We start from the raw sequence: 24956 nt of genomic DNA on the forward strand, positions 1-24956 counted from the left end.
GCTCGGCGTTACGTCGGGGCGCGTTACGGGGGCCGAGAAGGGAAGGAATGTGGGCGCGGGCAGTGTGGCTGGGCCTCCGGGCCCCGCTGGGCGGGCGTCGGGGCTTCACCTCCAAGGCGGATCCACAGGTAAAGTCCGGGGGCGTCTGGACGGGCGGCGGAGCAGGCCAGGTAGCGGAGCAGGTCCCGTTCGTGACCCACACGCCCCGCCTCATACCCTAGGGAAGTGGCCGAGTCACCGCCGACGTGATCGAGCACCTGGAGCGTCTAGCGCTCGTGGACTTCGGCAGCCGCGAGGCGGTGGCGCGGCTGGAGAAAGCCATCGCCTTCGCCGACCGGCTCCACGCCGTGCACACGGACGGGGTGGAGCCCATGGAGTCCGTACTGGAGGACAGGTAAACTCGCGGCCGCGACCCCGAAGCCTTCACTGACGCCCGCGCACCGTTTAAGGTGGCGATTAGTGACTCATTTCCCAGAGGGTGAAAGAGCCTTAGCGCGATTCAGGAACTTGCCCACAGTCACCCCGCGGGTAAATAGCTTCACTTTTCCCTTTGTTCATTATGGATCTTGTCACCTGAGTCCTTCTAAACTTAGTGGGAACAAAATCCGAACGGTTAATCATCACCTTCGAGGTCCTACTTCAGAGGCCCCGCCTACCCACTCAGACGTACTGCCCTTCTCGCTCAGTATCCTCCAGCCACACTGGCTTCCTTGACTGCTTCTCCAACAAGCCAAGTTCCTTCCCTCCCTAGGACCTTTGTTCGCTTTTTCTTGCCCCCAAGTATTTGCCTGGGGTCTCCCTCTTGACACTCAGATCTCAGGTCTTCTCAAAGAGGCCTCTCCTGACTACTCCAAATTTCTTCTCCCATTCCAGCCATTCACTATTTATCCCGTTGGGGTTGTTAAAAGTATTTTTATTACTTTTGTTGATCTGTTATGTCTCTTTTTGTGGGCTCATTGTCTGACTTGCTTACTGTTGTATTCCTCTCTCAAAAATTTAAATGTACGTTATTTTCTGACCAGGTGGTTTTCTATGGAAATACCTGTGGCAGTGCATCAAGATGTGCACGCACAAGTGTCCACTGCAAAACTGTTTATAATACCAAAAACAAAACAAAACCCAGAAGCAACCTAAACCTAAATAAACTGCAAATACATCATACAATAGAATATTTGACAGTTGCAAAAAACAATGAAACAAATAACTATTATAAGTATCATATATCACCATACAAATAACATCAAATATGCTGATATGGAAAAGTCTCCAAGATATATTTAATTAAAAAGGCAAAGTTAGGGCCAGGTGCTGTGGCTCATGCCTGTAATCTCAGCACTCAGGGAGGCTGAGGTAGGAGGATGACTTGAGGTCAGGAGTTCGAGACCAGCCTGAGCAACAGTAAGACCCCATCTGTCTCTACTAAAAATAGAATCCAATGCACCTATAGTCCCAGCTACTGAGGAGGCTGAGGCAGGAGGATCCTTTCAGGTTTGAGGTTGCAGTGAGCTATGATGATACCACTGCACCATACCCAGGGCCACAGAGCAAAAGTCTGCCTCAAAAAAAAAAAGAAAGAAATTGAACCTCACTCTCCCTCCTCCACTTCATATTCTTAAAAAAAAAAAAAAAAAAAGGCAAAGTTAGAACAGCTTTATTGATAATGTGGATAATGTGTAATCTGTTTTATATATTTAGGTGTATGCATTAAATTTTGTTTCCTGAATGAGTATGCAAGAAACTGTTAACAAAATGTTATGTTTTAAAGAAAGTGGAAATATGGAAGGAAGCTTTAACTTTCATTTTATACTAGGAGCCAAAACCACAAATGCCTAAGAGGGCAGAGTAATACAACTAGTGAAGTAGTCTAGTGTAATGCAGTACATATGGAGGGGTGAGTTATTGACAAAACTAGTTTGTGAATATCAAAAGGTCTACCCACCTCTATTAATCATTGCCAAATCTTATTTTTTTTTTTTCATTGCCAAATCTTAATGTATTTTTAAAGAAAATTCTCTTTTTGGAAAAGCTTCCTCCCAGCAGATTTGTTTGCTGTTTGGGAATGCAACTTCTTAAGGAAGATGGGTGTGTGACTTATGACAGGGGCAATCTATCACTATCCTAGCCTTTTCCTGATGAGAATTAAAAACAAAAAAACCTCCTAACTACAAGTGGGAACAAAAAAGATTAGCTGCCATTAGTCAGTGACAATAGGGAGAGCCAGTCCTATCTATAACCATACCTTTGTGTAAAGTGCTATGTGAAATTTATTAGCCTCCTGTCCTTCTCACCTCCAACCTTTGATTCCTTCAAATGTTTTGTCTACTTTGCGATCTGATGCTCAGGTCCAGAGAGGACAATTTGCCCAAGGTTACACAGCATTTCAAAACAAATCCGATGTCATTCTCCTACCCAAGCCCTTCAAGGGGCTTTCTACCATTCTTTATGGTAAAGACAGAAGCTTCACCATAGCCTGCAGGGCACCATCTAACTGAGCCCCTGCCCACCTCTCCTTTGTAACTTTCAGTTCCTCCAGCTCTCCATGCTCTGCCCTTAGAATTCTGGGCCCTTGCCTTTACCCCTGTGGTGTCCCTGCTTAATTTTCTTCTTCAGACTGCAACTGTCACTTCCTCCAGGAAGTCTTCATTCTTTTATACTGAGTTAAGTTCTCTTTCACAATCTGTGGTTTTCTCCTGGTACCCAATAGAGCGGATATTTACATGTATTTATATATCTATTTGAGGGACATTTGTCGCTTTCCTACTGCTTATCCAGGTTCCAGGGAACATGTCTGTTGTTTGCTCATTGTGTTCCCAGTGGCTAGAACTGAGTAGGTACTTAGTAAATGTTTGTTGAATGAATGTTCTTTATTAGTACCTTCGGGGAAGGAGGGAATAGAAGCACAAAGAGGAGTCAGAATCTCCCAAGTTATCTAGAGGGTAGATATAAAGAAATGCAACCATTATTACTAAAGGAAGAGTTTGTGAAAAAAAGATGAGGATTTGGATCTGGTAACTAGCATCTCAACTTGGCATTCTGTGATCTGCACTATTTTCATAAATCTGGAAACCAGTTTGGATTACTGATTCCCATTAATCATTTTAATGTGACACTTGTAGGACTTTAGTGTTTTGAACACACTGCCTCATTGAATTTGAAACAGAACCCAGTAAAGTGAAGACAGGTATTAAATGGTTTTAGGCAATAGCTGTACTAGCTCTAAAAGCCCTGACTGGGCTAATAGAAATCTCTTTGCACATTAATATAGCCTGTTGAGCTAAGAAGCATTAGTATGTCTACATGCCAAGGACTGAGAATTTATGTGTTATCTCCATTTTCACATACAATCCTAGAAGGTAAATACAAGTATCTGTTTAATAGATGAGGAAACTGAAGCTCAGAAAGCTTATATAACATGCCCAAAGTTTTATAGGTAGTAAGAAGAGAACCAAACATGGAACTCAGAGCCTGTGCTATCAAATGCTGTTCTAGATGTGCCAGCTAAAGTCAACTCCTGGGAACTTTATTCTTTCCTCTCAAATCCAGAGACTGACTTAGCTGACTGCCTTTCTGATTGCAGCCACATAATTCAATGCTTTGAGTGTCCCTCAGAGTCTTGTTTTGTTTTTGAAATAGTCTTACTCTGTTTCCTGGGCTAGAGTGCAGTCATCATAGCTCACTCCAACCTCAAACTGGGCTCAAGCAATTCTCCTCCCATCTCAGGCTCCCAAATAGCTGGGACTATAGGCATCTGCCATCACACCCAGCTGATTTTTCTATTTTTTATAGAGATGGCTGCTAACTATATTACCTAGGCTGGTCTCGAACTCCTTACCTCAAGCCATCCTCCCACCTCAGCTTCCCAAACTGCGAGGATTACAGGTGAGAGCCACCGTGCCAGGCCCCTCAGAGCCTTATTTGGACCAAAAAACTTTTTTTTTTTTTTGAGACAGAGTTTCACTTTGTTGCCCAGGCTAGAGTGAGTACTGAGGCGTCAGCCTAGCTCACAGCAACCTCAATCACCTGGGCTCAAGCGATCCTACTGCCTCAGCCTCCCGAGTAGCTGGGACTACAGGCATGCACCACCATGCCTGGCTCATTTTTTCTATATATATTAGTTGGCCAATTAATTTCTTTCTATTTTTAGTAGAGACGGGGGTCTTGCTCTTGCTCAGGCTGGTTTCGAACTCTTGACCTCGAGCAATCCGCCAGCCTCGGCCTCCCAGAATGCTAGGATTACAGGCGTGAGCCACCACGCCCAGCCAGCAGGCAGGGATTTCTAGTTTGCAGTTGAAGCCCTTTTCAGCCAGGGTTCCATATCTGAACCAGAACACAGAAGATTCAAGTGACTATTTTTTCAATTCTCCCACGGGCAGTTCATATCTAATGTTAGCCCAGATGTATAAGAGAGAAGATGATTTATCATGAAAATGGCTGTCTTATGGTGTTTGGTCTAACTTCTCTTATATTAATAGAACCCTGATTGAGAAAAACAGGTGAATAGATATTTAGTCATTCAGTAATTGACCTGAAGAGCTCATCTGGTCCTGTCAGGTGTTTTATACATGATTCTGAGGTCCAGGAAAATTAAGAAACTTACCAACAAGTGAGGGGTCTGCTTAGTGTGCCACTGGTACAGAGACCCTAGGTTCAATAGCCTATGATTAAGAAAATAAGGAAGTGTGGGTCTATTCTAGGAACAGCTCCATCATTGACAGTAAGTAAGTAGAAGTGTGATATTTAAAGGAGTGAATTATGCTTTTCTGGAAATTACACTTAAATAGTAAACTTGATTACCAAATAAGTGAATAAATCAGTTGCTATTAGTTCTACTGTTGAGAAGCAGTAGCTTTTAATCTCCTCTTGGTGGTAGTAGAGAGTCATCTCAAAAATCTGTTTTTGAGACAGAGTCTCACTTTGTTGCCCAGGCTAGAGTGAGTACTGAGGCGTCAGCCTCGCTCACAGCAACATCAATCTCCTGAGCTCAAGCGATCCTACTGCCTCAGCCTCCCGAGTAGCTGGGACTACAGGCATGCACCACCATGCCTGGCTAATTTTTTGTATATATATTTTTTAGTTGGTCAATTAATTTCTATTTTTAGTAGAGACAGGGGTCTCACTCTTGCTCAGGCTGTTTTTGAACTCCTGACCTCCAGCAATCTGCCTGCCTCGGCCTCCCAGAGTGCTAGGATTATAGGCGTGAGCCACCGCGCCTGGCTTCAAAAATCTTCAAATGCAGGTTATGAGTGATCCCAAGTTTAGCGCGTAGACTTTGAACTAGTGGTGGGGACAGGTGTACTGGGGTACACTGACTCTTTTTGAAAGGAGCAGGTGCCACTCAGCATTCTTATTGCCATGAGAATGCAGGCTCAGCATTACCAAATCTTGTTTTTTAACATCATTTCATTTATTTAATCTTCCCAGCAACCTTATGAAGCATTTAAATAAGGAAACTAAAACATGTTGAGGATAAGTGACATGTGACACTGGGATTTGGATTCAGCTGTGACTTAGGAGCCTAAGCTCGTAGCCATTTTGTTATACTGTCCAACAGAAAATATAAACTCCACAAAGTCTAATGGTTACCTTTAAATGGTACAATTATGGATGATTTTTGTTTTCCCAAATTTTCTTAAATGAATGTATAATCCTTGTGTGGTTAAGGGGGGAAAAAGCATAGTATAACCCTAACTTTTTTTGACAAGAAACTTAAGGCCTAGAAAGACTGTACGTGTTCAAGGCCATGCAGTTAAGATAGTGCCATATCCTGGAATAGACTCCAGCTCTGCAGTCTTCACACACTGAGTAAATATTGTTGTGTCTGGCCTCTGGACTGGGTGCACAAGAGAATAACTAGTCCTTTCCTGAAAGAATCTTATCGTGAGAACTTAGCCCTCATGTGCAGCTTTTGCTCAGATGTTCACATCATCCTTGCCCCTTTGTGATGTGACTCAAACATTAGGGTTTGCTGTCAGCCGTGTTCACTCAAGGCAGAAAGAGCTTGGCTGCCCTCTCATCAGTGATTTAACAGACTGCTTATTTTTCAGCCCAAGTATCTGGAAACAGGCTCAGACATCTTGTCATGCACTTTTATACCTTGAAACAATAGTGACACTTCATGGGTATGTTTAATTAGGCTCCTGTTTGGTTATACCAGTTTGCCATGTGAAGATAAGTAACTAGGCCCAGAGAATACTGGGAGTTTCTTGAGCTATGCTTGTGGTACATCTTGCAAGGGCAGGCACTTTTATATCCACCAAGGTGGCTTTGGTGGGAAAAGCATTTATCTTAGGGCTCAGATTCCAGTTCTGTCACTTAGGAGCCAATATCTTTAAGTAGGTCACTCTTGAGCCAGTTTCCTCCTCCATCTCTGCTTAGGTTTCTAGCTTCTGCTTCAAGGGGGCCACACCGCAGCCTGCTAAACTCCCCTTCCTCTGAATCTGGCTCTCTCTCTTGCTTTGGGATTTATGCTGCTGTGCCTCCTAGGAAGTGCATTTCCTATCCACATCCCCCCAGACACACACCCATCTAGCTATTTCTTGCCCATTCTTTTTTTTTTTTGAGACAGGGTCTCACTTTGTTGCCCAGGCTAGAGTGAGCCCATGGCGTCAGCCTAGCTCACAGCAACCTCAAACTCCTGCATTCAGGCAATCCTCCTGCCTCTGCCTCCCTGAACGGCTGGGACTACGACATGCACCACCACGCCTGGCTAATTTATATATATATATTTTTTTAGTCAGTCAATTAATTTCCTTCTATTTTTGGTAGAGAGGGGGGGTCTTGCTCTTGCTCAGGCTGGTTTTGAACTCCTGACCTCGAGCAATCTGCCCGCCTTGGCCTCCCAGAGTGCTAGGATTACAGGCGTGAGCCACCGCGCCCAGCCTCTTGCCCATTCTTGAGCAGTGATGTGACCTATTCTTAGTATGTACTCCTCACCCAGGCTGGGTCAGGAACCCTTTCTATTCCCTTTGCAGGCTTCAGTTACTTCTGTTAGTTTTAACACATTGTTTTATGATTGCCTTTACCTGTCACCACCAAAAATCTATAGTAATCACCCAAAAATATGTTAGACATATCAAATCCTGAAAAATAATTAGCACTTACCTCACAGAGTTGTTGGGAGGAATCGATAAACTGTAGATTATTATTTGGTTTACTGTTGACCTCAGCTGCTCTATCTTTGAACAGTGCCCTTAAGAATACACTGCTTCCCTGTTCTCCATTCTTAACCGACCCTGTCTACTGTGCCCTAGAAGACCAATTTTCTGAGAAGATAACCTTGAGCTTCTGGGTTTCGTAGATGTTTATACTTGAGATCCGACAATGTAGTTGAAGGCAACTGTGCTGAAGAACTACTACAAAACTCTCATCGTGTCGTGGAAGAGTATTTTGTGGCCCCTCCAGGTACGTGTTGCCCAGAGTGGTTTAACAGATAGTCTCACAGTGACCTAAAGAATGAACCAGGAACTGCGAGAACCAAAGATGTTATGTGAAGGCACTTTGAAAAGGATAACGTGCATACAGATGGTGACATTAAGGTGGCAAGAGTCTGAGGTCATATTCACCTCTAGGGGCCAGTCAGTAGCAGGAATGAGCAAAACAGGTTTAGGGGAGAAGGGTGTACAGTGGGTGACAAATCTGGAGCTCAAGCTCTGCCTAAAGAGACAGCTGACATTCACTGCTTTCTCATTTATGGGCAGGAATGTGAGCCCATTCTCCCACACAATCTTGGTACCTGGCATTTTGTGTGATATTTCCCAAATTTTAAGTGTTGGCAACCAATTCAAAATTAAAAAAAATAAAATACCATGCAGGCCAAATAAAACATTCCTGCAAGCCAGACGCAGCTTGTTAACCGTCAGTTTGCAACCCCTGGTGTGGAGATTTTCATCTTTAACCTGTTAATATTTTAAATAGAAATATTAAAATAATCCTGTGCCAATAATAAAGTCCAGAACCTTGGTTAGGTTCCATTTTTTTCCTCCTCGGCGGATGGATGAGTATTCAGAGCTGCTGAACCCCTCTGGGCATTTGGGAACAGGACTAGCCAGAGCAATCATGTAGACTGCTTTTCAAAGGCCAACTTCCAGTTTAGGATAACCCCTTGGGGAAGAACCATTCTGAGCAGCCTCCATAAAACACTGGCCCTGGTCAGCTCAGGGGTCTTTTGATCAAGACCAACCAGTAAAAGGAAAACTCTGGTTGAAATAAGGATAGGATGGAAAGCTAGAAAACTTGTGAGCTAAACTCTTAAACATGCCTCTTATTCACTTAACCATCTCAGTTAACTGTGGAGAGAAATAAGGTTTTCATAATCTCTCCATCTCAAAGCCCGATAATTGCCACTCTGCAGCAGACATATCTGCTGATCATATATGGAATCTCCCAAACAGAGATGCTTCAGACTTTGCTTCTTGCAACAAACTGAGTTCATAGTCATAGTCTTTTCTTCAACTGCTATCTGTATCTAAATGGCTAATTAACCTGTCTCTACACCTTATTGAAAAGTGTGCATTAATTTGGCTTCACTTATAACTGTCATTCTTTCAGATATCCATAGTTAGAAAAATAGAATAGTATAGTAGCTACATTTACTCCCATTGCTTATTTTCTAATGCAAAGCAAGTAATCAGCTCAGTAGAGCCAGTTGGGCAGGAGGCTCAGCTATAACATTCTTTTTTTGTTATTGTTTTCAAACAGGTAATATCTCTTTGCCAAAGCTGGATGAACAAGAGCCCTTCCCGCACAGCTGAGTAGTTATTCTGGGAAGGGGGTACTCTGTGGACACATGGAAGCACAGTAATAGTTTTGTTATTATGAACACTAACGTCCCACTTCTTTTGGTCACCTAAAAAAATGGAGGCTCAAACATTTCTTAGTAACTGACTTCTGAAGACAGATTGGAAAAGAGCTAGCCAAAACAAGGCAATGAGTTCCTGATGCTAATGGAAATAAAAGGAAAGAGCAAAAAGTCAGTTTCCAGTCAAGTATTTACTTAACAGACCTGTTCAGTATGGAAGACATTATCTTCCTTTATCTCCCCCCCAAAAGACTGTCTACCAAATTCCATAAAAGTATATTTTCCTTTTTATATAAGTGGTAGACAGAGCATCTGATCACTGTAACAACCCAAGTTGTCATCTTTAGTTGCTATTTCTGTTGGTTTCAGCAGCCCTATCTTTACTGAACATACCCAAATTTGTTCCTGGGTACCCACTTTGTTTCTGGCAGAGAGCTTTTTGTCAGGGTCTGAAGAGTATTCAAAGTAGACTACAGTTTAGGAACTCCTAACATAGAACCATCTGCCATCCCACAAAGTGACTGTGTATACAAAAGGGATACTAATCATATGCTGGTGTTTTTCCTTCTGAGAAGAGAATGTATCAAAATACCACTGGGCCTAGGACAAAGAAGGCCTTTCCACCTACAAAGTGATTATTAAATTAAGATGAATCCAAAATTGTGGGGCAGGGTCTTTTGTTGTTTTTTAAAAACTCAGATACCAAGGATAGATGAGACCTATTTAGGGGTAAAAGTAATAGAACCAGACCTTAGAGATTTTTTTTGAACTCCTGACCTTTAGCGATCTGCCTGCCTCGGCCTCCCAGAGTGCTAGGATTACAGGTGTGACCCACCACACCTGGCCTAGAGATTTTTTTTTCCTCCAACCAAACTGCCAAAGTGGTTTTGGCTAAGAATTTCCCAATCATCTTTATGCTGCTGCTTACTTTTAAAAAGTCTGTTTTTATACTTCCATTCCCTTCTTTTATCTGCAGTGCTCCCTTTTTCTTTATAGCAGCTTAATGTACAAACTTGGCCTTGAATTAAAAGAAAACTCTGAACCTGCCTTCAAGGTTGAAGTTCTCAAACCAACATGAGAACAACTATCTTTATCCCCAAATAAAGTGATCCACTTCTGTTCCTTAATATCTGGGTATAAGTTGCTACTACAATTCAATGATTTTTTTTTTTAATGAGTGTACCTGTTTGGTGAAATCTATGAACTTAATCAAGGACAACCACACATGTCAATTACTAAACGTTTAAAATATATTTCTAAACAGAATGGGCCGACTCAGTCACAGTAACTGCTGATCTCCATAGCAGAGCAACCCACAAAGACACAGCGCTGATTTTCTTCCCATAATCAGGGGTGAAAAATATACAACTTGTTTCTGAACCAAAACCACAATTTCTGCAGTTTTAAAATATTTCACTGCTAATATAGCCCTGGTAGAAATTATGTAATTTTTTTTCCTTTAAAAAAAAATTTAAAAAATTTCCTAAGACACTAAATCATCAATCTGGAATGTAGATTCTGAGCACAAAGAGGCTCAGTTCACCTAAAAAATAAAGAAAAAATTCCCATCACCTGTCTCAGTAGGGCCTGAAAGGAGAGAAGTAGTGTGGGGAACCCCTGCTTTGGTATGGAGAGTCACGGCCCCTTGACCCAGACCGAGACCGTGAGTAGCCATAGCTGGTGCTTCTCTGAGGGTAAACTCGGATGTAGGAAGTTTCACCCTGAAATGCAAACAAAGAGTCAAGGAAAAAATAAAAGCCAGAAGACTAAGCAAATCAACACCTACCCTGGCTGCCTAACAATAATAGTTAAGTATTGAGCACTTACTGGGTATACTGCGTGCCTGGCACAGTGCTATCCCACAGTAATGTTATTAGATAGATACTCTTACTATCCCATGTTATTAGATAGATACTCTTACTATCCCATCAAAAATGAAGAAAATTTAAGACATAAATTATATCATTTGCTCAAGGTGACACAAATAATAAATGGCACATGACATACTGCTAAATACACAAATGTTAGCTATTATTAATAAAATATCTCAATTACTGCCACTGAACCCCAGAAGCTAAGAACTAGAAAGGGTCTCAGAGATCTTATAGTTCAATCCACTGCCATCTCATATATGCATCTTAGGAAGGGGCATCTATGGAAGAAGCTAACCTATTTTTAACATCTTGCAAGTATAAAGACTAGAAGTTCTAGTTATCTTCACAAGTTAGCTTCCTGGCAAGTCTTGTTATAGTGCCATTAAGTGACCATTCTGTACATGGAGGAGCCTGGGTTCAGAGAGGAGTGGCTCAACTAAGAAATTAATAAGCAGCAGAGGAGTCACGTCTAGGCTGACCTGTCTCCAGGCCCCCTGCTCTCAGCCAGTACTCTCAGAATATCTAGAGATGCTAAGGTGAAAAGCCAGATCCTTTTGCACCTTAGGTGAAAGTCAGTAATTGGATTTACCCTTACTGAGGCCTTGCTTTGCAATGTAACAAAGACCAGGCGCTGTCCTGTTTCTGCTCCAAATTCAAATCCTAGAGGACAATTTGAGCAAAAGCCATGCAAGGATCAGCCTCCAACCCTTAAAACTAGGGAATTACATGAATCCTCAGAAAAAGAAATGAGCCCAGAGATCTATGTCCCCTAGACATCTTTAAACCCCATAGCAAGTTAGGACAGGATAACCAGAAAAATGCAATGTCTAACTGGTCTTCTGGTATCTGGTCTCAATGGTACCAAAGATAGTCACACACGAATCAAGTTGAGCAATCCAAAGCAGCAGCTGCCTTCCTAAAAGGAATGACATCAAAAACTAAGCCCCAAGGGTGAGGTGATTAACCACAAGAAAATGTCACAGTGGCTCAAGTTTTAAAGAGGATCCTGTGCTACTTTGGGAAAGGAAAAGTGAAGTGACAACTCAGCCCTGACAGCAGTACCTGGAAGAGCTAAGGTTGGCCTACAAAGCCCAGACTAGACCCAGAGGAGAGACAGCCACAATAGCTAGGTTCACAGAAGGATGCTGTTGTTTAAGCTAGTTATAAAAGGGATGGTTATCACAGAATAGCTCCCCACATTATGACAGGCTGCACCAGTACTATCTCCAGGTTAAAGATGCTATGAATGCACATCTCTCTGCTGTGACCCTGCAGGGCTTTAGGCATGCCAAATTCTTTGGCTTTGTCCACTTCATGGTACTGTGAGATGACCAAATGAGAAATGCATGTCCTGCTGCTAACTTCTGCTAGTGACCTGGGTACAAGCTGAACAGTAAGAACTCACCTCATGAGAGCGGAATTTGGTGTCATCCAGTTTACGCAGGGCATATTCCATGTCTTCTTTTCTGAGATACTCAACCATCCCCATTCCATCCTTCTGCACATCTGCATAACAGACATCCCCAGCTTCTCGCATGTGATCCTTCAGGTCCTGCCAGCTGCCTGATGGAGGAAGTCCTAGGCATGGAGAACATAAAAGAAGGGCCCACATCCTTCAGCCATGTTAATTGCCCTGTTAAAAGCCAGCAATACCTATGGTCCCTTCTCCATGAGTTGCTTAAATCCTGAAGGTTCCCAAATCACAAATCTTGACAAAGGACATGAAACCAGAAAAGAACACTTAAGTATGTGTGGTAAACAAACCACCCTGAGAAGCTGGTCCTAGACTAACCTTCCAGAGACCGAGCCTTCCCAAGAGAGCAAGAACTTGGTCTGTTAATAGGTTTAATATCTCTAAGAATTCACAGCCTCTCTTTCTTTCATAATCAATGCCAAACTCCCAAGACTTTGAGTTTTAATTTTTTCCATTATGAAATTTAACATTACCAGTTATTTCTTGACTTACAGGGTTTCCCAGGACATGGGAATTTTGAAACTAGCCAATGAAATAACCAAAGTGTAGCTGAAGGTTACACAACAACAAAAATCTAAAAGAGCTCGGTTTTTTTGTAGGTGTGAATGACTGACAAACTACACAAAGTACCTCTTAAGAGATCACCAACATTCTTCAATACAGTGGGGGGGAAAGGTAAGACTCGGATGCTAAAACTAGTCGGGAGTCATACAACCCTACCTGATGTCATGAAAGGGAAATGTGCTCTTGCTCTCAAAGGCTGTGTTTACCGCTCACAGCTCAGGACTGCAGCCATTTCCTAATAGTTTTCTAAGCAGGATTTCAGAGCAGCATGGAGAGAAAAAAAGATAATGTATGACATCCTGAAGGAGGGAACAGAGTTCTGGGATTAAAAAATTACAAAGGGACACAAGATAGGCAGATACTGAGTATCACTCTTAAACACATGGGAGTCTGATGTGATTGCATGATATTCACATCTTAAAAGGTGCCAGGCTCCTCAATACATTTCACTCCACTGGGGCCCTAAAACTCTCCTGCAATGTGCAGGAGGCTTCAGGTCTTTTACCAATGTAACATTTTAAAGATACGTAAACCCACAAGCTTAGCATTTCATCACTTATCAACATTAGACAGAAATGTTCTATACTTTCCAATACGATCCCCAAGACTCCAAGTTGTGGGGTTTTTTTGGGGTTTTTTTTTTAAATATATTTCCAAAACCAGCACAGAATCTAGCCTTTTTCGGGATCCAAGGCTGGGTAAACTGTTGAAATCTGGCTCTTGGAATGCCTTTTCAGCAAATCTGATACCAAACCACATTGCAGAAGAAAAGACTTTAAAATTCCAGCTCAAGGGGATTTGCCGTCATCTTCCCTTCTCACCACTAGAAACTCCTTTAAAAAGTTTGTTTATGTTCTTCCCAGAATGCGCTATGAGCACAATTTCATTTGCAGGATACCCCTGCCTCACTGGCAAGCCAGGGCAGGGCTTCAAGACTGTCACTGCACACAGGCTAATGAAAAGAAAGCCCATGTATCCCACGCACTGAAGAGTAACAGCTACCATTCCTTGGAAGCCATACTCTGTGCTAGGCATTTTACATGTATTATCTCATTCAGTTTGAAAGGAACATACCTGAAACAAGAACTCGGAAATCAGATCTTCTTGTAGGAGGTCCATTCCTCCCACCACGGGGCCACCCACCCCGACCTCCGTAAGTCCTGGGGAACTCCACACGAAGCCGACACTGGCCATAATCATAACCATTCCTTCCATAAATTGCATCCTCAGCATCTCTGCAAAGAAAAGTTTATAGAGATAGTGCTGTTTAGGAGGCTTAGTGACTTCCCAGTGAGGAACATGAATATTAAGTACAAAAGGGAAACCCAGAGTGAGGAAAAAAACACATAACAGGATCTTGATGTACTTCTGCTTTGAAGACCTTTCATGATACTGAAATTAAACTTTACAGCTATCACACACAGAGTTCTATATATATGAAATGAAAATGGGCAAACACATTACTTATAAGAGGGCTAATTCAAGCCGGGCGCGGTGGCTCACGCCTGTAATCCTAGCACTCTGGGAGGCTGAGGCGGGCGGATTGCTCGAGGTCAGGAGTTCGAAACCAGCCTGAGCAAGAGCGAGACCGTCTCTACTATAAATAGAAAGAAATTAATTGGCCAACTAATATATATAGAAAATTAGCCGGGCATGGTGGTGCATGCCTGTAGTCCCAGCTACTCGGGAGGCTGAGGCAGCAGGATTGCTTGAGCCCAGGAGTTTGAGGTTGCTGTGAGCTAGGCTGATGCCACGGCACTCACTCTAGCCTGGGCAACAAAATGAGACTCTGTCTCAAAAAAAAAAAAAAAAAAGAGGGCTAATTCAGAGAAAAAAAATTTTTTTTGACAGATGACCGATTCTCCCAGTAAACCAGTGTTTCTCTAACCTTGGTGAACAGTTTCTCAAAAAGCACACCATACACTATCTTCCAGAGAGCCTAGTGCTATAGTCTATAGAAAGAAAAACTCTTGTTTTAAAAAGTAGGGCTCTAAAGACAAATGCAAATGAGTGTTTTGTGATGAACGTGGTCTTAAGTATACCTTTCATCATGGTGTGGAGAACTAAATTGTCAAAACCACTTTGAGTACAATTTTGCCAAAAGAGGTAAACATTCACTAAAGTTACTTTAATAACACACCAACTGCCATACTAGAAAAAATTTTTTTTTCCTTTGGACCACAGTGTTTTATTATGAAAATAGAATAAAAAATTCAAAAACAAAACAATCCTTTCTAATTTAATGAAAAAATTGTTATTTTTTATTGTTTTCTGTGCATGAGTAATATGCAACTTGAAAAATAGTTCACGTGGCTCCCAAAGTAAAGAGCCTTGTAAGTTACATATGCTCCACGAGGCCCCAGGCTCAAAACTAGCTTCAGTTTAAAGACTTTTTTTTTTTTTTTTTGAGACAGAGTCTCGCTTTGTTGCCCAGGCTAGAGTGAGTGCCGTGGCGTCAGCCTAGCTCACAGCAACCTCAAACTCCTGGGCTCGAGTGATCCTTCTGCCTCAGCCTCCCGGGTAGCTGGGACTACAGGCATGCGCCACCATGCCCGGCTAATTTTTTTTTATATATATATCAGTTGGCCAATTAATTTCTTTCTATTTATAGTAGAGACGGGGTCTCGCTCTTGCTCAGGCTGGTTTTGAACTCCTGACCTTGAGCAATCCGCCCGCCTCGGCCTCCCAAGAGCTAGGATTACAGGCGTGAGCCACAGCGCCCGGCCTAGCTTCAGTTTAAATACAACTCTTTGCAGTTAATGTGTTAAGTCTTTCCTAGGGCCCTAGCAGAGTTAGGAATGCCAAGCTGATTTTCCAGTACTAGAAAGAATGGATGGCCTTGGAGCTCTGGTGGACATAGGGAGCTGAAGTTGTGCTAATGATGGCATTCTTTAGTGTCACCAGCACATAATCACTTATCAAGATTTTAGGATTGGCCACGCATGGTGGCTCAACCCTATAATCCTAGCACTCTGGGAGGCTGAGGTGGGAGAATTGCTTGAGGTCAGGAGACCAGCCTCAGTAAGAGTGAGACCCTGTCTCTACTAAAAATACAGAAAAATTTAGCCTGGCATGGTGGTACACACTTGTAGTCCCAGCTCCTTGGGATGCTGAGGTAGGAGGATTGCTTGAGCCCAGGAGTTTGAGATTGCTGTGAGCTAGACTGATGCCACGGCACTCTAGCCCGGGCAACAGAGCAAGACCCTGTCTCCAAAAATAAATAATAAAAAGGTTCTAGGACTAAATGCAACCAGGACCACATCCAGAGCAACTCTGCCTATAATGCAATATGGGAGAGGCACAGCTGCTAAGGTTTAAGAGCAGTCTTTGAATATAAACTGACCTGAGTTCAAATCATTCTTCTGCTACTTACTACTAGTAGTTATCTTTGGGTAAGTGTTTAATGAAGTCTTTAACATCTCTAATGTCAGTAGTATGCCTATCTCAAAGGGTTATTGTAAGGATTAAATAAGATACTATATGCAGAGAGCTTTGCTTGAAGTTTCCCATCCAGTGATATCAAAAGATAGCTTTCCTACTATGAAAGGAATGAGGGAAGAGATGACAATGTAGCACATCATACAGTAAGTTTGTGTTCTAAGGGCAGAACAGGGCGTTCTAATGCTACCTTCATCCCTATTATCAACTAAATCCTCAATTTTCTCTTTTGTAAAATGTAGTTAACAGTACCTACCCTCATAGGTTGTTGAAAATGCTAAATGATAACACAGCATGGTACTTGATCCATAGCAACTGTTCAAAAACCACAAAGACCCTGTTACTAAATAAATAATAGAGGCACAACCTTCTCCTGTTTAAGTGTAAAAATGCCCAGTTTTGTTTTTGAGGCAAATGACAAAACACTAGGAATGAGCTCTGTCAGAGTGTTCACCCATCAAAGCCTCCAGATGCTTCCTGCCTCCCTGTCCTCAGATGCTCTCCTTGCCCTATCAATACTTCCACCCCAGGTGTGCAAGTCACCCTACAGACATTCCTCCTATTCCCTGTAGTAAGGCCCGCCAGGAGCAAAGCTAGGAAAACGGGGCAGGCTATTTAGCCGGGGTGGTGATCAGTACAGTGCAGTGACTCTTAAGCACCACGAAACACAGTTTTGAAAGTTCCTGGGCCTTTTCCGGCCTGAGGGCTGACAATGTTTGCAAAATCACAAACATTCATTTGAGCCCATTTCGAGTTCTAGAGTTTCCAAATCCCTGGGACCTTTAGCATCTAGCCAGCCCTCCTTCATTAAAGGAGGGAAGTGAAACCAGAGCCCCCCCCCCTTAGGCTGTTTTAGAAGTTCTCCCAAATCCTGCCGACTTTTATTGAGGACTAGGTCCTATCTTTGAGGGGCAGGGCGCGTGCAGATGGAAATCTGCTCCACCACAGACACCCCTTTACGACCTCCAAATGCATCCACATCCCCGCAGTTTGTTCTTCCTCAACGGCAAGTTCTGGCCGTGGAAGGGGTGGACGGACGACTAGAGACTTCTCTTCAACGCGTCCTCCACCTGGGCCGGTTCAGGGACTGGAGATTTCCAAGCCCTTGGGCCGCTTCCCCTTAAGGTGCCTCCACAGCTGCGAGGGGGAGAGTGCTAATTTGTACCATCCCTGAGGGCGGTTTAGGCGGGCTGGGGCCCTCCAAAGGCTCAGCTTTTGGGTTTCTAAGTAAAAAAAAATAATGATGATATGAAAGGAAGTGACGACGGAGCAAAGGACTGCTCAAGCCTGCGAGGAGAGGAGGCCTCATCCTCCACCCGGGGGCGCCGTGAGGGGTCTACGCTGAGGGGGAGGGGAGGGGACGCCCCGGCGGGGGAGGGGAGCCGAGAGAAGGCGGGGGCCTCGGGCTCCGTGGGCGAGAGGGCGGGCGGACGCGCGGGGGCCTCACCGGGGGTCCTCGAAGCGCACGAAGGCGAAGGGCACGAGGCCGTGCCGGTTCTTGAGCTCGATCTCGCGGATGCGGCCGTACTTGTAGAACAGGTCCTCCAAGTCCTTCTCGCGCACGTCGGTCGGAAGGTTCCCCACGTAGATGCGCCCGTCGCCCTCGCCGCCGCGCTCGTCTGCCCAGCCCGACATCCGCACCGCCCGACGCCGCGGGCCCGCCGCAGCCCACGTCGCCGCCGCCGCCTCAGCACGGGTCCCCCTGCAGCGTCCCCGCGGGCTCGGAGGCGCTCAGCCGCACTGCATTGTGGGAACGCGGAGCGGAAGCGAAGGGGCGACGGAGCCAAAAGGAATCCTCTTAAAGGGGACGCGGCTGCGATCTTTGCGCGTGCGCGCGGGCCGGCGCCCCCTGCAGGTGCAGGCGTGGTCTCTGGCGGTGAAAGGGAGAACGCAGAGTCGGGCCGCTGGGATTCAAGCCCGGAACGCGGTTTGCTTCCCCGCTGAGTGGACTTGGGCAAGTGACTGGCGCTCCGGAGCCTCAGTTTCTCTGCCTGTAGCGCCGCCTATCTCACAGACCGCTACGAGCGCTCACCGAGGTGACACGGGTGGCGCCTGGTCCGGCCCCGCGCTGTCCCTTTGCGCGCGGGCACCTGAGGGAAGAAGTCAGGCTGGGCCGCCGGCTGACCTCGCCGCGGCCCGCAGAGTCTTCAGCGGCCCTCTGCCTCAGGTCAGTAGCCCTGTGGGCCACGTTGACCCAGTTTTACAATTGTTTGGAACTGACTGGACTCCGTAACTTGGACTTGGAGTCTATCAGAGAGAAGGGACTAAAAGACAGTAGCTGTCACCAGAGTGTGCACCCGGCGATTGTGCTTTTAATCCTCGCCCAGGGTAGAGGGATCCCCATATTACCGGGGAGAAAACAGGTCTCAGTGGGGTCAGGATTAGAACCCAGAGCCATGACCCCATCCTGTGTGCTGAGTCCTTCAGGAGCGCAGGTAGACACTTGGCACTTCTCCACATCCCATTGTGCAGAGCCTTGAATCGGGGACGTTACAACAAAGAGGCCTTGCATCAGAAGACTTAATTTAGAGAACATTTTTCATATTAAAAATGAAAACTCAAGGACAGATGGTTGCATGATAAAGCTAATATAGCAGAATGATAACTGTAGTCTCTCAAGGGGTGTACAGGAGTTCACTGTACCATTTTTTCAACCTTTATGTTTGAAACTTTTTATAAGATGTAAGATGTTGGGTGGGGAATAAGTTTGTTTAAAAAACTCCATTCAGGCCGGGCGCGGTGGCTCACGCCTGTAATCCTAGCACTCTGGGAGGCCGAGGCGGGGAAATTGTTCAAGGTCAGGAGTTCGAAACCAGCCTGTGCAAGAGCGAGACCCCGTTTCTACTAAAAATAGAAAGAAATTAATTGGCCAACTAAATATATAGAAAAAATTAAATTAGCGGGGCATGGTGGCAACTGCCTGTAGTCCCAGCTACTCGGGAGGCGGAGGCAGGAGGATTGCTTGAGCCCGGGAATTTGAGGTTGCTGTGAGCTAGGCTGACACCATGGCACTCTAGCCTGGGCAACAGAGTGAGACTCTGTCTCAAAAATAAACAGGGCGACTCCTGGGGCCCCCCTCTCTTGGGGCCCCAGAACCTCATCCAGTAAAAAAAAAAAGAAATAAAAAGCAAACAAACAAACAAAATAAAACAATTAAAAAGAAACTCCATTAAGGGCTGGGCATGGTGGCTCACACCTGTAAAATCCTAGCACTTGGCTGAGGCATGATGATAGCTTGAGCCCAGGAGTTTGAGGTTACAGTGAGCTGTGATGACTCCAAGGCACTCTAGCCCTGGTAATAGTGAGACCTTGTCTCTAAAACAAACAACCCTCCCCCAAATCCACAATTCCATTAATGCTTACAATAACAAGGGAATAAAACCAAGCATTTAATCAGAAAATGGTTGATTTCTCATTATACCATCTCTGAGCCTTTTAAAATTAAACCAGACAAAACTTTAGACACTCACATATACCACCAAGTGTTTATCCTTTTTGGAAGACAAGTTCATAATAAACATTAGGCTTTCATAATATACACATATTGTAGGCCGGGCGCTGTGGCTCACGCCTGTAATCCTAGCTCTTGGGAGGCCGAGGCGGGCGGATTGCTCAAGGTCAGGAGTTCAAAACCAGCCTGAGCAAGAGCGAGACCCCGTCTCTACTATAAATAGAAAGAAATTAATTGGCCAACTGATATATATATAAAAAATTAGCCGGGCATGGTGGCGCATGCCTGTAGTCCCAGCTACTCGGGAGGCTGAGACAGAAGGATCACTGGAGCCCAGGAGTTTGAGGTTGCTGTGAGCTAGGCTGACGCCACGGCACTCACTCTAGCCTGGACAACAAAGCGAGACTCTGTCTCAAAAAAAAAAAAAAAAAAATATATACACATATTGCATATGTATATTATGATCTTTGATCTTGTAATTCTGCTTGTAGGATTTTGTCATAAAGAAAAAAGCAAAAATTCTCATAATAAATTACATACATATGTTCATCATTGCATTCTGTTCAATTAAAACAAACTGATAATAAGGGAGTGGTTCATTGAATGTTACACAATTATTAAGTCATATTTTAATACGGCATTAGGGATATTAATGTCACGCTAATTTAGTTACAATTAAAATGAATTGAAGATGATATTTAATGTATACAAATAAAAATATATATTCTGAAAGAATCTATTAAACTGGCTGATACCAGTTCTCTCTAAAGAATGCAATTGTGGGAACTTTCACTTTAGATGTGATACATTTCTGAATAGTTGAAGATTGTTCTAAACAAAAAAGGAAATAAAATTTTGCATATAATATTATTTCAGTTCTGTACAAGGGAATAGATATATGCATACATATATTGTATATATATCATATATTTGCTGCTTGTAACAGAGAAATAGAAGAAAATAACCTCAGTGTTTATGGAGATATCTCTTGATGGAAATGATTTCTATATTTTATTTGTGCTTTTCTGTATTTCTCAAATTGTCTGTAATTAGCATGTAATACTTTTGGAATAAAACACAATAAATGATTACTAAAATAAAACAATCGAACTGTCGTATTCTGGATTATATAAAGCTTCCGGCTGTTCTCTGCTGGGCTTCAGAGGGCAAGCAGGAAAGAGCCCTGGCCAAATATGATCTTGAGTCTTAAGTACTAAGCCTTATAGGAGCTGACATATCCTAAAGGCATCCCAAAATCCAGATGCCTCATTTCTGGGGGTGTGTTTATGTGTATTAATACCATTCTCCGAGTCCTACCACTCCTATGTGATTATTGCCTGGAATTGTTGGAGACAATTGGGCAGCTTCTAGAGACAGAAGTAGAGTCAGCTAAGTGATTCAGTAGGACTCTAGGTGGAAGACTGCTTGCAATTAGTAATGATTCAGCTTGTTCTGCAACATCCAATCCTCAAAGGAGTTGTTACCTAGCCTAGAAAATGTGCCCAGATGCAGACGTGTGGGCAGTACAGCCTTCTTGGATTAGAATGAACACAGCTAATCCTTAGGAGGCATTTAGGATCATCCATGGAACCCCAAAGGTAGATTTTGTTCCTACTGACCTTTAAAGTTTGGAACACAAATGAGGTCAAAATTATGGCTTCAGGCTCAAAGAGTTCATGAGCTCCATTCTCTCAGACTATAGGCAGGGATAGGGATGCCTTTTTAGCTTTTATTCATGTAGTTATTCAACACCAATGAATGCGTGCTGTGATTTTGGCCCTGTATGAGGCTCAGGGCATGCAGTAATACACCTGTGTCCTCAAATTGTGTGTACTAGTTGCTATTCAAACAGTCAAGTAGAGTATTTTTACTCTACTCAGTTGGGTTAAGGGTAAGCTGCTTGAGACCATGTTAGAGGGCAACTACCACAGTCTTAGACATTCTAAGGAAGGCTTCTAGAAGATGTTTAGGTCGAGTCCTAAAGGATCAATAGAGGAGTTAACCAGGGGGAAGAAGGGAAAAGCATTTCAGACAAAATGGACAGCATGAGGGATCACCCAGATAGAAAAGAGCATGGCAGGCCAGGGGAAGTACCCACCGCCCTGCACTATGGCTGAGCCAAGGAGTTCAAGTGGGGAAGAGGAGGGAGAAGGAACTGGAATTAGGGCTTGCAAGGCCCAGTGGACCGTATTATAGAATTTGGACTCTACTGAGGGTGGTGAGTAACCATTGAAGCATTTTAAGGGGTTGATTAATGATGGGATGAGACCCTCTCAGGAAATGGCAGCTGAGCTACTCAGGCTGAGGCAGGAGAATCAATTGAGCCCAGGAGCTCAAGGCTGCAGTGAGCTATGATCACACCACTGTGCTCCAGTCTGGTGAGTAAGACCCCGTCTCTAAAATATATGTGTGTGTATGTATAAACAAAGGAAATGGCAGCTGAGGGAATTGGAGAAATGGGCTAGGGAAGGAGACAGAACTAATTTGACTAGAGGGCAGCTGCAGGATAGTAGGGGAAGGAAATGGAGTGAGGAAGAGAGATGGCAGCAGCTGCCACTGAGGGGGGGAACTTGGGGGAAAGGGGAGCCTTAACTAGGGACATTGTAGGAAGTATCACTGTAATTGCAGTATAAGTCCCTTTCTTTGAATTCATAGATCCTTTCATTAAAAATCTACATTATTGGCTGGGTACAGTGGCTCACGCCTGTAATCCTAGCACTCTGGGAGGCCGAGGCAGGAGGATTGCTCAAGGTCAGGAGTTCGGAACCAGCCTGAGCAAGAGGGAGACCCCCGCCTCTACTATAAATAGAAAGAAATTAATTGGCCAACTAATATATATAGAAAAAATTAGGTATGGTGGCACATGCCTGTAGTCCCAGCTACTTGGGAGGCTGAGGCAGCAGGATTTCTTGAGCCCAGGAGATTGAGGTTGCTGTGAGCTAGGCTGACGCCACGGCATTCACTCTAGCCTGGGCAACAAAAGGAGACTCTGTCTCAAAAAAAAAAAAAAAAAGTCTACATTATTGGGTTGGGTGAGGTGGCTCATGTTTGTAATCCTAGCACTCTGGGGGGCTGAGGCAGGTGGATTGCTTAAGGTTGGGAGTTCGAGACCAACCTGAACAAAAGCGAGACCCTGTCTCTACCAAAATAGAAAAAGTAGTTGGGCATGGTGGTGCACACCTGTAGTCCCAGCTACTCAGGAGGCTGAGGCAGGAGGGTCACTTGAGCCCAGGAGTTTGAGGTTGCAGTGAACTATGATGACACCACTACACTCTACCTGGGGCAACAGAGCGAGACTCTTTCTAAAAAAAAACAACAAAAAAACAAAATCTACATTATCCATGAATGATGTTGGAGTTGGATTCTTTTTGTTCTAAGGGGATATGCCAATGTTCTAAAAGTGAATTGCTATTAGCCTAAAAGTGAGTATAGGATTGCTTACCAAATGGTCCATTGCCTAGCAGGCTACATGGGAAAGTAACAGGGGTGGAGAGAGTGGAAGGCACACAGGAGTGGGTGCAGGGAGACAGCTGGGAGACCACTGTAGTCATCCAAGCAAGAAATGCCTTTAGCCTGATGTAAGCTGATGGAGATGCAGAAATACTGAGAAGAGATCCTAAGGAGATGAAATTACAGGACTTGGAGATGGATTGGACATGGGGACTGAGGACGGAGGATAAGTCCAGGTTGATTCCTGGGTGGTTCTTTGGGAAACTGGTTGGGCCGTGGTATCATTCCGAGATGAGGAATAAAGCAGAAGGAACTGCTCTGCAGGGGGAGGAACTGATCTCCAGGGGATGGACGGTGCTGAGTTCAGATGCCTGTGGAGGACAGAAGAAGGAAGGATAAGAGGTATGATGGCCCTAGACTGTGTGTGTGTTCTTTCCACTGAAAATAGAACTCCAGGGGCACGACCTAATGATGGTAAATGGGCACTGGAGTCCTCAGATACTTGGACAGGACTGTCCTTTCTACAGGGAGAAGCTTTCACTCAAAATATATGGAAGCTTGATAAATATTCATTATTCCTAATATATGATAAGAAAGGCACCAATGGGCTTGTCCTCAGATTGAAAAGAAGCACTAGACCCTGGCAGACTGTTAAGAATTACAGCACTTCTCACAGCAAGCCATTTACTCTCTACCAGAGAATAGGGCAGTGCCTGATTTAAAAACAAAACAAAACAATTAAAACCAGGGATAAAACCTGCAGACCTGCCCATCTGGTTTTCTCCCTTTCCGTGTGACATCAGTCCCCTCTGGCATCATAGCAAAATGTTTTCTTCTCTGTCAGGCTCAGTCATGAGCTTTTCCCAGACCTTGGCCCTGGAGAGCAGTGGGCAGAAGAGGAAGTGATGGGGGAGTGAACATCAGCAGGAAAATGAGACTCTGGTCCCTGCTGGCAGGGAGATCTGTGGGCTGGGTTACCGTGTAATGTGTTCCTGGTCTCAGCACCCTGGGAGCTTTCTCTCTGTCGTTCTTTGCTACTGTACTTTTTTGATCGGGTATAATAAAACATACTCTGGAGTGCTATGTAAGAAAGAACTGAGCCATGCAGAGGAGGAAGGGGAGAAACAGCAGCAGAGCTGGGAGGTTTGGAGAGAGTTTGGAATAGGGTAGCAGAGAGCTTTAGGCAAGCAAGTGTCAAGCGTGGGAGGATGAGAAGAGAAAGATGGAAAAGATAATTCAAGAAGATTTGCAGTGTGTTGTGAATATAATTCCCCTTTGGTGTTTGTCTAAGAGACTGCAGAAAATCTTTGACATTGTTTTTCAATTATTTTTGGATAATGAACTGATGTTTTTGTGAATACAGCCAAACAGGTGGGGAACACAAGGACCTAGTTTTATATGAGATTATTTAAAGCAGTAAACATACTGTATTTGTAGCAGCTCAGTTGCTTTATTTTTGCTAACTTGTTCAATTCTGAGATGGAATCCTCAAATAGCTTTCATATCAGGGCTTCCTTTTCTTGGATTCATGGGCTTTAGGAATCAGTGATCCATTTCCTCTCCGCCCTCAAATTCCACCTGCTGACCCTGAGCCTGTAAAGTTGTAACAGTTATATGCAAAATATTATACATGAGCACAAAAGTCTTTTTATTCTGGGGAGAATATCCATGCAGCACTGCCCCATAGAACTTTCTACGATGGTAGAAACATTCTATATCTGAGTTCTATATGGTAACCATTAGCTACAGGTGCCCACTGAGCACTGAATATGTGGCTACTGCAACTGAGAAATTATATTTAACTATAATTAATCAATTACAATAAAATAGAGTTTAATTTATTAATTTGGTTATAATTTAATAATTGATTAATTTTTATTTTAATAACAAAATGTGGCTAATGGCTAC

At 43.9% G+C, this 24956-nt stretch overlaps 2 protein-coding genes across 3 annotated transcripts; one reads left to right on the forward strand and one right to left on the reverse strand.

Moving 5' to 3' along the window:
• The first annotated feature begins 28 nt into the window (after nt 1-28).
• GATC (glutamyl-tRNA amidotransferase subunit C) lies at nt 29-9457 on the forward strand. 2 transcript variants are annotated; one of them, XR_012914256.1, is made up of 4 exons: nt 29-128; nt 222-394; nt 7186-7401; nt 8698-8733. XR_012914256.1 is itself a non-coding variant. In XM_012756587.2 (4 exons), the coding sequence occupies exons 1-4, from the start codon at nt 48-50 to the stop codon at nt 8748-8750; spliced, it is 411 nt and encodes a 136-aa protein (XP_012612041.1). In that variant the 5' UTR covers nt 29-47; the 3' UTR covers nt 8751-9457. The 2 variants fall into 2 exon arrangements, 1 of the variants encoding a protein (XP_012612041.1); XM_012756587.2 differs by having other exon boundaries at nt 7298-7401; nt 8698-9457.
• A 568-nt stretch (nt 9458-10025) lies between these two features.
• SRSF9 (serine and arginine rich splicing factor 9) lies at nt 10026-17922 on the reverse strand. The gene is made up of 4 exons (XM_012756586.2): nt 17595-17922; nt 13784-13944; nt 12077-12249; nt 10026-10518 (listed from the first exon to the last, which is right to left on the reverse strand). Exons 1-4 carry the CDS (start codon nt 17780-17782, stop codon nt 10375-10377), a joined length of 666 nt encoding a protein of 221 aa, XP_012612040.1. The 5' UTR covers nt 17783-17922; the 3' UTR covers nt 10026-10374.
• Nucleotides 17923-24956: the final 7034 nt, after the last annotated feature.

The sequence above is a fragment of the Microcebus murinus genome, chromosome 22 (genome assembly GCF_040939455.1).
Source record: "Microcebus murinus isolate Inina chromosome 22, M.murinus_Inina_mat1.0, whole genome shotgun sequence".
Lineage (NCBI taxonomy): Eukaryota > Metazoa > Chordata > Mammalia > Primates > Cheirogaleidae > Microcebus > Microcebus murinus.

Coding starts and splice junctions, on each gene's coding strand:
- SRSF9 (XM_012756586.2), bottom strand. CDS start 17,782: ATGTCGGGCTGGGCAGACGAGCGCGGCGGCGAGGGCGACGGGCGCATC. Junction 13,945..17,594: donor GTGCGCTTCGAGGACCCCCG/GTGAGGCCCCCG, acceptor TTTTCTTTGCAG/AGATGCTGAGGATGCAATTT. Junction 12,250..13,783: donor TTTCCGAGTTCTTGTTTCAG/GTATGTTCCTTT, acceptor CTCCATGCCTAG/GACTTCCTCCATCAGGCAGC.
- GATC (XM_012756587.2), top strand. CDS start 48: ATGTGGGCGCGGGCAGTGTGGCTGGGCCTCCGGGCCCCGCTGGGCGGG. Junction 129..221: donor CCTCCAAGGCGGATCCACAG/GTAAAGTCCGGG, acceptor CTCATACCCTAG/GGAAGTGGCCGAGTCACCGC. Junction 7,402..8,697: donor GTATTTTGTGGCCCCTCCAG/GTACGTGTTGCC, acceptor GTTTTCAAACAG/GTAATATCTCTTTGCCAAAG.